Source organism: Oncorhynchus keta, chromosome 1, assembly GCF_023373465.1.
Source record: "Oncorhynchus keta strain PuntledgeMale-10-30-2019 chromosome 1, Oket_V2, whole genome shotgun sequence".
Taxonomy (NCBI): Eukaryota; Metazoa; Chordata; class Actinopteri; order Salmoniformes; family Salmonidae; genus Oncorhynchus; species Oncorhynchus keta.
In genome coordinates this window covers 19259192-19272307 of record NC_068421.1, presented here as the reverse complement: position 1 = coordinate 19272307, position 13116 = coordinate 19259192, and the positions used below count along the sequence as shown (strand labels likewise).

At 42.6% G+C, this 13116-nt stretch overlaps 1 protein-coding gene and 1 long non-coding RNA gene across 14 annotated transcripts; one reads left to right on the top strand and one right to left on the bottom strand.

The window, feature by feature from the left end:
• Positions 1-3539: 3539 nt before the first annotated feature.
• LOC118374571 (glia-derived nexin-like) lies at positions 3540-11716 on the top strand. 4 transcript variants are annotated; one of them, XM_035761020.1, is made up of 9 exons: positions 3540-3753; positions 5410-5712; positions 6033-6260; positions 6493-6690; positions 9491-9689; positions 10097-10194; positions 10566-10652; positions 10795-10878; positions 11142-11716. In XM_035761020.1, the coding sequence occupies exons 2-9, from the start codon at positions 5442-5444 to the stop codon at positions 11177-11179; spliced, it is 1203 nt and encodes a 400-aa protein (XP_035616913.1). In that variant the 5' UTR covers positions 3540-3753; positions 5410-5441; the 3' UTR covers positions 11180-11716. The 4 variants fall into 4 exon arrangements, with proteins under 4 accessions (XP_035616913.1, XP_035616911.1, XP_035616912.1 ...); XM_035761018.1 differs by having other exon boundaries at positions 3540-3853; XM_035761019.1 differs by having other exon boundaries at positions 3540-3902.
• On the bottom strand, positions 6707-8900 carry LOC127928505 (uncharacterized). 10 transcript variants are annotated; one of them, XR_008131561.1, is made up of 5 exons: positions 8233-8674; positions 7958-8007; positions 7758-7907; positions 7383-7657; positions 6707-7257 (listed from the first exon to the last, which is right to left on the bottom strand). It is a non-coding gene; the product is annotated as an uncharacterized LOC127928505 (long non-coding RNA). The 10 variants fall into 10 exon arrangements; XR_008131710.1 differs by lacking the exon at positions 8233-8674 and having other exon boundaries at positions 6707-7032; positions 7208-7257; positions 7958-8207; XR_008131648.1 differs by lacking the exon at positions 8233-8674 and having other exon boundaries at positions 6731-6807; positions 6858-7257; positions 7958-8207.
• Positions 11717-13116: the final 1400 nt, after the last annotated feature.

Below are 13116 nucleotides of genomic sequence, written 5' to 3'. Positions count from 1 at the left end.
ACGAAGATTGGAAAAATGTGCTATGGACAGACTAATCTAAGTTTGAGGTGTTCGGATCACAAAGAAGAACATTCGTGAGACGCAGTAAAAATAAAAAGGTGCTGGAGGAGTGCTTGACGCCATCTGTCAAGCATGGTGGAGGCAATGTGATGGTTCTGGGGGTGCTTTGGTCGTGGTAACGTGGGAGATTTGTACAGGGTAAAGGGATCTTGAAGAAGGAAGGCTAGCACTCCGTTTTGCAATGCCATGCCATACCTTGCGGGTGCCACTTAATTGGAGCCAATTTCCTCCTACATCAGGACAATGACCCAAAGCACAGCTCCAAACTATGCAAGAACTATTTAGCTGGTATTCTGTGTTAATGGAGTGGCCAGCACAGTCACCGGATCTCAACCCTGTTGAGCTGTTGTGGGAGCAGCTTGACTGTATGGTACATAAGAAGTGCACATCAACAGCCAGTAAAAAGGCTTTCACTTGGAAATGGCTACAAAAAGACCCTCCCACAGTGACACAATGGATAGACATTGTAGAAGAAATACAACACATGGAGTGTATGACCTTTGCTTTAAGAACACAAGAGAGGTCAGGAATACTGGGAAAAATGGGTTTTGTACTTGAAAAAGGTCTAATTCAAAGATGTCAATGTAACTAATATGATGAAGGTATGACATGCACTGTAACTGACAGATCTTTTTTTGTTGGTCCTTTATGTTCCTACAATAAAAACAAAGTATTAAAAAAAGTAGTGCCCATCAAGCCAATCCAACTTGTGGGAGGTGCATCAGGAAGCATGGGGTGAAATCTCTTCAGATTACCTCAACAAATTGACAACTAGAATGCTAAAGGTCTGCAAGGCTGTAACTGCTGCAAATTGAGGATTCTTTCACTAAAGCAAAGTTTAAAAGACAATTATTATTTCAAACCTTGTCAACATCTTGACTATATTTCCTATGTATGTTTTCATGAAAAACAAGGATATTTCTAACTGACCCTAAACTTTTGAACAGTAGTGTATAACAAGAAAATGACCACAGCTGTATAATAGTGATTGTGCTATGAGAATTGAATGACTATTGATTATATCAATGTTGTAATGGCTGTCGTGGGATGAAGGAGAAGAGGACCAAAACATAGCGTGGTAAGTGTCCATAATATATTTTAATAAAATAACACTGGACACAGAAAACAAAAGGAACAAGAGCAATAAATGAAAACCGACACAGTCCTGTGTGGAACAAACACTGAAAAATAATCACCCACAAAACACAGGTGGGAAAAGGCTACCTAAGTATGATTCTCAATCAGAGACAACGAACGACACCTGCCTCTGATTGAGAACCATACCAGGCCAAACACATAAACACAACATAGACTACCCACCCTTACCAAACTAAAACAAAGACATAACAAAGGAACTAAGGTCAGAATGTGACAAATGTAATGTTGTCCCCTTGTACATGACAAATACAACTAAAATAACACTGGAAGTAAGATAAATCAGATAATGTGATTTGATTTTACTTGGATCTCACAGTACATTCTTTCAAAATAAAGTGTATTTCCCAATCATTCTGAATAGTTTTTTTTTCCAGATAGTCAGTGCACTTCACAATGTCTGACTGTCAGATGCTCTCTCTCTCTCTTGGCACTATGTCAGAAGGAGAACTATGATTATGTCCACCATAAAGACCAGAAGATGACGTGTCAAACACAAACATTCTGTAAATAGTCACCCTACAGCAGAAGGCCTGTTACAGTATATCATCCTGATCATATTTTCCCTGGACAAGAATGTATGTGAATATGTAGTACTTAAGAGCTTGAGATCCAGTGATACTGCAAAATTCCTCCCTTCCTCCTGATCCTAACATAGCTGTTTTTCCCATGATGTCAAGCAAAGAGGCACTGAGTTTGAAGGTAGGCCTTGAAATACATCCACAGGTACACCTCCAATTGACTCCAATTATGTCAATTAGCCTATCAGAAGCTTCTAAAGCCATGACGTAATTTTCTGGAATTTCCCAAGCTGTTTAGAAGTCTCCACCTGGGCAGAGGAGCAAAGGCTATGTCTCCGGGGTCTATTAAAGGGGAGGACAGAGAGGGCTCCAATATTTACTGTAGATATAGAGTAAGGGTCTATTAAAGGGGAAGGACAGAGATGGTTCTAATAACGCCTGTAAATATACAGTACAGGTCGATTAAAGGGAAGGACAGAAAGGGCTCCAATATCTACTGTAGATATAGACTAAGGGTCTATTAAAGGGGAAGGACAGAGATGTCTCTAATAACACCTGTAAATATACAGTACGGGTCTATTAAAGGGAAGGACAGAAAGGGCTCCAATATCTACTGTAGATATAGAGTAAGAGTCTATTAAGGGGAAGGACAGAGATGGCTCTAATAACACCTGTAAATATACAGTACGGGTCTATTAAAGGGAAGGACAGAAAGGGCTCCAATATCTACTGTAGATATAGAGTAAGGGTCTATTAAAGGGGAAGGACAGAGATGGCTCTAATAACACCTGTAAATATACAGTACGGGTCTATTAAAGGGAAGGACAGAAAGGGCTCCAATATCTACTGTAGATATAGAGTAAGGGTCTATTAAAGGGGAAGGACAGAGATGGCTCTAATAACACCTGTAAATATACAGTACGGGTCTATTAAAGGGAAGGACAGAGAGGGCTCCAATATCTCCTGTAGATATAACCAACAGTTGAGCATCTGTTATCAGCATACATGACTGTGCAGTCTGCAGGATCTGCTCTGCTTCTAGTTTCAGCAGCCTTTGAGCAGGACATGATGCCTCCCTCACCTGCTTTCATAACCTCATACTGCCCCCCTTATTGAGCACACTGCCTCTTGATTACATGTACCTTCCCTCTTATTTAATCTCCTGTAACTCATTTCCCCATACATTCACTAACACTTAAATAATAATGTATTTTTATTATGGTGGAGGGGGTATAACTGAGCCAGGGCAGGGCCCCTCCTGTATGTGTGTGTGTGTGTGTGTGTGTGTGTGTGTGTGTGTGTGTGTGTGTGTGTGTGTGTGTGTGTGTGTGTGTGTGTGTGTGTGTGTGTGTGTGTGTGTGTGTGTGTGTGTGTGTGTTTGTGCAGCACACAGGTGAACAGAGGCACTGGGTGGTCCTTTTGTCCTGCCAACAGTTATCTGGAGGACCCATACAGGGGCCACGGGGGGAAATTGACTTAAAATACAAGCTGTCTTCCAATGTCTCCATATTGAGTGGGGGAGAGGTGAAGTTTGAGTTGGCTACTTTCTGTTACAAACACTGCTCTTCTGGGTCTGACATGTCATTGCTGGGTGAGAACACACCACTCCCTTGGGTGTGCATTAACAAAAATGAGTAAAGGCAATTAAGCACATTTTTTAAATAGGGCACCCACCACCTATCACATACACAAAGCTAAATGAAATACATGAACCATTTGAAATCACAAATGGTGGCTAACAGTTATTTTTAACCGTGAAATAACAAGGACTTTTCGATGTTGCGTGACATGTTCTTTGTCACTTCCTGTTGACAGCAGGCTACCAATTTAGTAGTAGTATTAAACACTTGCAAGTTGTCACTTTCTGCGTTGTTTTTTCCCGAATCGAGTTTCACTGTCGGGAGGGCGGAGTTCAACTCACCAAAACCCTCCATATTATAATCTAAGTGTCAGACAGAATCTTTACCTTTGGGACAAACATCGAAGGAGACCTTGTGCCTTGCTATTCACTCTTCTGGTAACTCGAGAGGCTGGTGTTGTATTTGTATTGAGTTACTAACCGGAGACGTTGTATGCTCAAATAACGTTTTTGGACCGTTTAAATCCCAACTATTCAAGTAAGGATCTACTATCTCCACATGGAGACGCGGTATACACTTTAAAAATGTATGTAGGATATGGCAATGTAACTATGTTTCAGGCTAGCCTACGTATTATGTTCTTTGTATAGTTAGAGAGAGATGAGTGATGTGAGGCTACATTGTTGCCAGCCAGGATGGATTCAACTTCTAGTGCGACTCTTCAAAGTGGATGTATTCTAATTAGCTACTTTGTAAACAATGATCATTATTGGTCAACACTTGGGTCATATCCTCATTCTCTCGACTTCACGGTTACTGTACTGTTAGCAAAGCCTACCCTCATTTCCATAACTGAAATGCAGAATTATACTTGTATTTTTGTTTCAGTCATGGATAGTGTTTCTCAAAGTAAATGTCAAGGTGATTTAGTAGGCTGCTTGTCATCTCATTCCTTTAATCAAATTTTCAGACTAGCATCCTTCATTTTTGTAACCAATTGTTTTGAATAGCCTACAGTAGGGCAGGCTTTAGCCGACATTTTCCTAGCCAACACACACAGCTCTGAAGCAGTTTACAGTCTGTACATGTCTGAACTGGAGTTAGTTTAATTAACTTGTGGAGGAGAGGCAGGGGTGTGTTGTCACCACCCTTAAATTCCTCTGCTGCAGGGGGCTATGACTGAGTGTTGTTGATAGTTCCTGGTCAAGATTTGGCTTGGTGATGGGTTATCTTCTCCTGTATCTGTCAGTAGCCTACTTTTTTTTTACTAACAGTTTCAGAATAAAGTAACTGTGAAGAGGATTAAAGATCCCAAGGAACATCAGAGAATTCCAAAGATTAGCATGGTAACTTAGTTGATATACTGTAGGCCATTGTGCAGAGACAAACTCTTTACAATTGTTTTAATTATGTTTATTTAACCTATATTTAATTTGGCAAGTCAGTTAAGAACACATTCTTATTTACAATGACAGTCTACCCTGGCCAAACCCTAACCCGGACAATGCTGGGCCAATTGTGCACCGCCCTATGGGATTTCCAATCACGGCTGGTTGTGATACAGCCGGGAATCAAACCAGGGTCTGTAGTGACACCTCTAGCACTGAGATGTAGTGCCTTAGACCACTATTTTTTTATAATATAATTAACCCACCACATCTGTTTCTCATTCTGCACTGAGACAATGGCTGTCTGGGTTTTATTGCAAGCTGTTGCATAATTGAATTCATAAAGCCAGTATTTCCACAGGAAGGAGGCTAGAGGCTAATGTGGTCTCCTAAAAATGTTATCTGACTTTATATGAACTATAGAGAGACTGGCAATAAGGTGCCAATAACAGGATAAGTAGTGCACTACTTGATGCTGGTCTTGGGGCCTGACAGTGTCTATTAGTCATGTTTAGACAGCATGACTAACACTTCACTTGACAATGGTGATACTGAAGCCAGTGCCATAGGGGCACAGGACCTTGTAGCTCCTGTCAAAACCATAAGGACATGCTAGACTGCTCTCTGTTTGGATTGTGGTGAACAACAGTGAGTCATTATCCTACATGCAAATGACTTCCATTACTCTCTCTCCCCCTCTTCCAGGTGGGTCAATCAATCAGTGAGTGAGACCTGAGATGGGCCTCCCCTCGTTACTGTGCATGTGTGTGCTGGTGACCCTGGGTGGCCACCGGGGGGTGATCTCCCAGGCCCCCTCCACCCCATCCTATGGCGAACGTGGCTCTGACCTGGGTCTCCAGGTGTTCCAGCAGGTGGCCCGCTCCAGACCCCAGGAGAACGTGGTGCTCTCCCCCCATGGCGTGGCATCCATCCTGGGTATGCTGCTGCCAGGCGCCCACGGAGAGACCCGCAGGCAGCTCCTCACAGCACTCCGCTACAAGAAGAATGGTAAGACTCCCTTAATACTAGTCCTTTCATAGCCTCATCCAGTGTCTCTCATTAAAGGGATACTGTGAGATTCTCGCAATTAAGCCACTTTTCTACTTTTCCACAGTCCGATGAACTCATGGATACCCTTTTTATGTCTCTGCGTGGTAGTTTTGTAAGCCAATGCTAATTAGTTTAACGCAATGACTGGAAGTCTACAGGTACACAAGCGTATGCTACTGTACCTGTTTACTTCCAGTCATACTCCTTCCCAGAGGAACGACACTGTTTTCAGAGAATCACAACATATCGCATTAAAATTCCCCAATTCTTCTTTCCAGGCCCTTATAAGATGTTGAAAAAGCTCCACAAGATGCTGACGGCCAAGTCCAACCAGGACATCGTGACTATCGCCAACGCTATGTTCTCCCAACAGGGCTTCCCTATGGAGGAGGCTTTCATGTCCTCCAACAGGGCCAACTTCCAGTGTGAGAGCCGGGCCTTGGATTTCACTGACACCCAGGCGGCTGCAGCCACAATCAACATCTGGGTCAACAACCAGACCAAAGGTGAGACTCCAACTTGATTCAAAGTTACTGTTGGACAGTCAATTAAAACATGACCATACATCTCTAATGGTATGTAATTAAGCTACATTCATGTAGAACCAAATTTGATTTAACTAGGTCTTGTGATGATTTTACATGAAATAGAAGTCACTAACTTGAAGGTTTATTTCGGTCAGTGTGTCACTGGTGTTGGAATGATACATTTTTCTGACTGTTGTGTTCTCATTTACAGGCCACATCCCCACTCTGGTCAAGGCAGACATGTTGGATGGCGCTCTGACCCGCCTGGTGGCCGTCAACGCCATCTACTTTAAAGGACTGTGGAAGTCCCGCTTCCAGACAGAAAACACCAAGATGAGAACCTTCAACGCAGGAGATGGCAATTCATACAAGGTCCCCATGATGTCCCAGCTGTCGGTCTTCAAAATTGGTGAGTTCTGCTCTGAGACCTAAGACACTGAACCCTTCTGTCCTGCTCACTGGGCTAATATTCTGTCCTGCTCACTGGGCTAATATTCTGACCTGCTCACTGGGCTAATATTCTGACCTGCTCACTGGGCTAATATTCTGTCCTGCTCACTGGGCTAATATTCTGACCTGCTCACTGGGCTAATATTCTGACCTGCTCACTGGGCTAATATTCTGACCTGCTCACTGGGCTAATATTCTGACCTGCTCACTGGGCTAATATTCTGACCTGCTCACTGGGCTAATATTCTGACCTGCTCACTGGGCTAATATTCTGACCTGCTCACTGGGCTAATATTCTGACCTGCTCACTGGGCTAATATTCTGTCTTGCTCACTGGGCTAATATTCTGTCTTGCTCACTGGGCTAATATTCTGACCTGCTCACTGGGCTAATATTCTGTCCTGCTCACTGGGCTAATATTCTGACCTGCTCACTGGGCTAATATTCTGTCCTGCTCACTGGGCTAATATTCTGACCTGCTCACTGGGCTAATATTCTGACCTGCTCACTGGGCTAATATTCTGACCTGCTCACTGGGCTAATATTCTGTCTTGCTCACTGGGCTAATATTCTGTCTTGCTCACTGGGCTAATATTCTGTCTTGCTCACTGGGCTAATATTCTGAACTGCTCACTGGGCTAATATTCTGACCTGCTCACTGGGCTAATATTCTGACCTGCTCACTGGGCTAATATTCTGACCTGCTCACTGGGCTAATATTCTGACCTGCTCACTGGGCTAATATTCTGACCTGCTCACTGGGCTAATATTCTGACCTGCTCACTGGGCTAATATTCTGACCTGCTCACTGGGCTAATATTCTGACCTGCTCACTGGGCTAATATTCTGACCTGCTCACTGGGCTAATATTCTGACCTGCTCACTGGGCTAATATTCTGACCTGCTCACTGGGCTAATATTCTGACCTGCTCACTGGGCTAATATTCTGTCTTGCTCACTGGGCTAATATTCTGACCTGCTCACTGGGCTAATATTCTGTCCTGCTCACTGGGCTAATATTCTGACCTGCTCACTGGGCTAATATTCTGACCTGCTCACTGGGCTAATATTCTGACCTGCTCACTGGGCTAATATTCTGACCTGCTCACTGGGCTAATATTCTGACCTGCTCACTGGGCTAATATTCTGACCTGCTCACTGGGCTAATATTCTGACCTGCTCATTGGGCTAATATTCTGACCTGCTCACTGGGCTAATATTCTGACCTGCTCACTGGGCTAATATTCTGTCTTGCTCACTGGGCTAATATTCTGTCCTGCTCACTGGGCTAATATTCTGTCTTGCTCACTGGGCTAATATTCTGTCTTGCTCACTGGGCTAATATTCTGTCTTGCTCACTGGGCTAATATTCTGTCCTGCTCACTGGGCTAATATTCTGTCCTGCTCACTGGGCTAATATTCTGTCCTGCTCACTGGGCTAATATTCTGTCTTGCTCACTGGGCTAATATTCTGTCTTGCTCACTGGGCTAATATTCTGACCTGCTCACTGGGCTAATATTCTGTCCTGCTCACTGGGCTAATATTCTGTCTTGCTCACTGGGCTAATATTCTGTCTTGCTCACTGGGCTAATATTCTGTCCTGCTCACTGGGCTAATATTCTGTCCTGCTCACTGGGCTAATATTCTGTCCTGCTCACTGGGCTAATATTCTGTCCTGCTCACTGGGCTAATATTCTGTCTTGCTCACTGGGCTAATATTCTGTCTTGCTCACTGGGCTAATATTCTGTCCTGCTCACTGGGCTAATATTCTGTCCTGCTCACTGGGCTAATATTCTGTCCTGCTCACTGGGCTAATATTCTGTCCTGCTCACTGGGCTAATATTCTGTCCTGCTCACTGGGCTAATATTCTGTCCTGCTCACTGGGCTAATATTCTGTCCTGCTCACTGGGCTAATATTATGTCCTGCTCACTGGGCTAATATTCTGACCTGCTCACTGGGCTAATATTCTGACCTGCTCACTGGGCTAATATTCTGACCTGTGTGTGAAATGATATACTGTCTGCTGTAGACCACATAATTCCATCTTGACTGTAGTTTAGCCATTTATGTGACGTGAGTTTGTCATGTCGGCCTAAGAGTAGTCGAGTTGGGTATTTATCAATGCCTTCCAGTTTTAGCACAGAATAGCTACTCTCTGGACGGTCTAGGATTATTTCCCCGACGTGCCTAGTTAATTTCTGAGAATAAATTGGGGAAACCTCTTGAATAAAATTACTGCAGTAAAACATTGCTCTTGGGAATCATTTCCATCCTCTATTTACAGAGAAAATGTTACAGAACAACACATTAGGCAAGTATACTTCTCAGACATAAATGACAGATTAAATCACTTTTGATATTTGTGAATAATGGGAAACATTGTTGCTTTATGACAACATGTGGAGTTCAGCTTTGATTACTTGTTTTATGGCTGTTTCACAGTATGACTGTATATAGTCCTGTCAATGATTGTGTTGTTGGATCGGTATCACTGTGGTTTTGGCGTCTTTGTCTTGCCACATCCCACCACAGATTTTTCTGGGAACCAACAAACTCTATCCTTCTCATTATGCAACTAAAGCCAAACTAGACTAGAAAACAAAGATTAATGTCACTATAGATAAGAGATATAGTATTTATTCACAAGATGACTATCCTCAAAGGTGTTGATTAATGTCAGAATTTCAGGTGGACCATGAATACAGTAACACTTCTTAGCCTACGGTATGTATACCCCTGACCCCTCATCTCCTAGGTCTGGCCAGCACACCCCAAGGGCTGAATTATAAGGTCATCGAACTACCGTATCACGGCAACAGCATAAGCATGCTGATCGCCCTGCCATCGGAGGAGGACACGCCCCTAGGTGATGTCATCGCTCACATCAGCACAGCCACGGTACAGAGCTGGACCAAGCTGTTGCACCAGAGGAAGGTCCGCCTGCTGCTGCCCAAGTAAGACCCAAACACAACCCACTCACTGGTTCAAAAACCTTTACCCAGAATCCTGTACAGGAGGGTGCAATGTTCTAAACACATTGCAGGTAAAAAATATATTGTATAGAGCTGACGTTATTGCCCACTACATGACAGAGAAGCGTGTCTGTAGTGTTGCATCCCAATGACCAGGTAACTTCCAGGTATTGTTGCAGGGTCAGGTCAAAGACAAGACACACCTACTCCTAGCTCTTTTATTGGCAGGAAGCACTTCCTGTCACCTGCTAACACTCATCAAATGTCACACATAAATGACTAACTCCTAGGTACAACATTGTGCAATCTTTCTATTTGTTATGTGTATGAAAAGTCTTCACTAATTGTTGAAGGAAAGGCTCATTTTGTGTGTGTGTGTGTGTGTGTAGGTTTACTGCTGAGGCCGAAGTGGACCTGCAAGCCTCCCTCTCAGCCCTGGGGATAACGATCCTATTTGATGAGGGCAAAGCCGACTTCAGACACCTCAGTGAGTGGCACTGGGATAATAAATCAAATATCACATAGAACTGTAATGTCTTCTTTCTGACAGTGTATCAATCATTGGTCTGTCTGACTTGACACAACAATGACTGGAGCTAATATATGAAAGGATTGTGGACTGTTTACTGCAGTGAGATCTCCAAATAGCCATGATTCATGACTAACTGTCCGGTGTGAAGTGCCGATAAAGCATAAGATCTTCTTTACTACTAACATCTTCTGCAGGCTTCCTTAAATAATGGATCAGAATTAGTGTGCATAATAATTGGGTTGTCCTTTAGCGCCACCTAGTGGGACATTGTTTTTAATCAATGGAACTTTACAGCACTAATATTTTGTCATCAACTTTTCCCTTAGGTACAGAGCCTGTGTATATATCTAAAGCTCTACAGAAGGCCAAGATCGAGATCAATGAGGATGGAACTAAAGCAGCAGCTGTTACGAGTGAGTGGTTGTTGGTTTAGTCAGTTTTGTTTCTGTTTGTATTTAGTTTAGTGTGTGTGAATTGGATTTTGATTCTGAATATTAGAGATCAGGCAGGTTGAAGACTTAAGTGTTTTCATTTGTATTTCTAATTTTTCTCCAGCTGCCATCTTAATGGCCAGGTCTTCTCCACCTTGGATCATCGTAGACCGACCCTTCCTCTTCCTCATTCGGCACAACCCAACAGGTACAGCATGCTGTCTCTCTGTCAATCTCTCATTTTTCTATTACTTTTTGAAGCCATTAGAGTATATTCTAAAGACTGGCATCCTCTTTGGCAAAGATCACTAGTTGTTGTGTAATTGACATGACATAAATCGGGACGCATGTCAGGTCAAATTCTGATCTCTGGTCATATTCTGTCTTTGTTTTTCTTTCTTATTGATATGTTGACTATGTTAATTTTCTTCTATTTTCCGTAGAATTACTTGTTGTTTCCTTGGTCCTCAGGTACAATCCTCTTCATCGGCCAGGTCAATCAGCCTTGAGCCTTTCCTGCCTGCAGATATCCCTTTCACTGGAATGTGCCTTCCGAGCTTCAAAATAATACATTTTTAATATACACAGCACACACTTCCTTGCTCACATGCAAGCACACCTATACCACACTTGCACACAAACAACATACACACTGTCATACTCAAAGACTTGTATTTGTGGACAATGTGGACATATTATGATGCTATTTCTTTTAAATGTTTGCATTTGATTTTACTTTTATTATGGTCCATAATATAGTGTTCTGCCAATGAGACATTCCATTGTTTCAATTATCCTTTCTAGATTATTTGCTACCTTTTTTAAATGACCCTGAATGTCAAATGTGTATATTAAATGTAGTACATTTCAGTTTGAATTCATGTTATTGGTGATTTTGCATGTTCAATTTAAGATTGGAAAGTTACACTCCAAGTCACTGACTTCATTTAGCCACTCAAACCCATGTTTTGATAGGCATTAAACTCTGTTTGTTTCCAATACTTTTTATTTTTTAAATAAACATCCTTTCTGTTGTCTCAATCAAATATACAAAACTATATTTTTACTTTCTATAAAGTAAATTCATATTATGTAAAGGGTACCTTCTATTGAAAAGTACCTTTGATGTGCATTCGACTGGGAGATTCTCATTTGCGAAAAAGACAGTATTCTCCTCGACTCCTTCATCCCCTCTCCTCCGTGACCTGGAAACGACTCAAGTGATCTAGCGGTTGAGGAGAGTGTCAATTAATTAGTAGGCGAATGGAGGAGCATCCTCGCCTCATTCTGCCAATGAAGCACAAGAGTCATGTGAACTAAAGTTTTGTGAGCATGGACAGGATAGAGACAGGCAGACTAGTAAATTGAGATAAGATGGGTATTGAAGAAAGGCCATCTTTGTGTGTTCCCGAAAGCAGTATAGCGGACAAAGGCACGGCATGAGCAAGGTGAACAGATAGACGTGATTATGGACAGCAAGGAAGAAGGAGAAGATGTTGAAGTACAAAATGTATCCTTCTGTCTCTGATGGCTCAGAAATTGAACCTGACTGAGTGAGAATTAATTACCTGTGGTGGCAGGTGTGGTGAAGACCTCTGAGTCCGAGCCTTACCGGGGTGGCTTTGAGGTGGATAAAATAAAAAAATTCCCTCTGTCTGTGACGCCCACAGTTTGGTGTGACACAGACCCGGTGTTGAAACTGAGAAGACATTGTCCTTTTGAGATTTGAAGTAGCCTTTACCTGATAAAGTCATGTTAGGATATGTCAGTTATCCTGAGAGCATTTGTGCCGAACCCACTGAGGTGTTTCAGATGCCAAGCTTATGGTCATGTTGAAACCGTGTGTAGGAGGGAGATTCCAAGATGTGAGAAGTGTGTATGAGGGCATGGGACAAAGGAATGTGCAGTATCTGTGGAAAAACTTTGTCAATTGTGGGGGTGCCCATGTTGCTGGGGATCAGAAGTGCCCGGTGCGAGAGACAGGTTGAGTTTGCCAGGGTCAGAGTAGAAAAGAAGGTGTTGTATGCTGAGGCAGTGAAGAGAGAAGATGATGATGGGTCAAGGGTGAGCAGTAGGCCTAGGCTGATACATAGTGATACAAATTTGTGTTTCAGTAAGGTTGGCATCTGAGCATTCATTACCATGGTTATCAACTGTACCACAGAAATGGAAGGTAAAATCATATAAAATATGTTGTGGTGGCAGTTGCAGAGAAGAACTTGGGTGTACAAGTTTTTACTGCAGAAGAGTTACAAGGTGTGTTGAACGAAAGAGTCCCGTCCTTTCAAGCCATTGGCCTGGTGTAGGATCAGTTAGGGTCAAAGTAGTGGAATGGGGTGGTGATTTTTATTTGATTAAATAGTAGTCTACAGATGGAAGGTTAGTTGGTATGAAATAGTGGTATTTACATTTTTACTTTTAAGTCATTTAGCAGACGCTCTTATCC

What these genes read in the sequence shown, in the direction of transcription:
- LOC118374571 (XM_035761020.1), top strand. Translation starts at nt 5,442, where the DNA reads ATGGGCCTCCCCTCGTTACTGTGCATGTGTGTGCTGGTGACCCTGGGT. An exon ending in GCTGTCGGTCTTCAAAATTG is followed by an intron (nt 6,691 to 9,490) that starts GTGAGTTCTGCT and finishes CTCATCTCCTAG; the next exon opens with GTCTGGCCAGCACACCCCAA. An exon ending in AGCCGACTTCAGACACCTCA is followed by an intron (nt 10,195 to 10,565) that starts GTGAGTGGCACT and finishes CTTTTCCCTTAG; the next exon opens with GTACAGAGCCTGTGTATATA.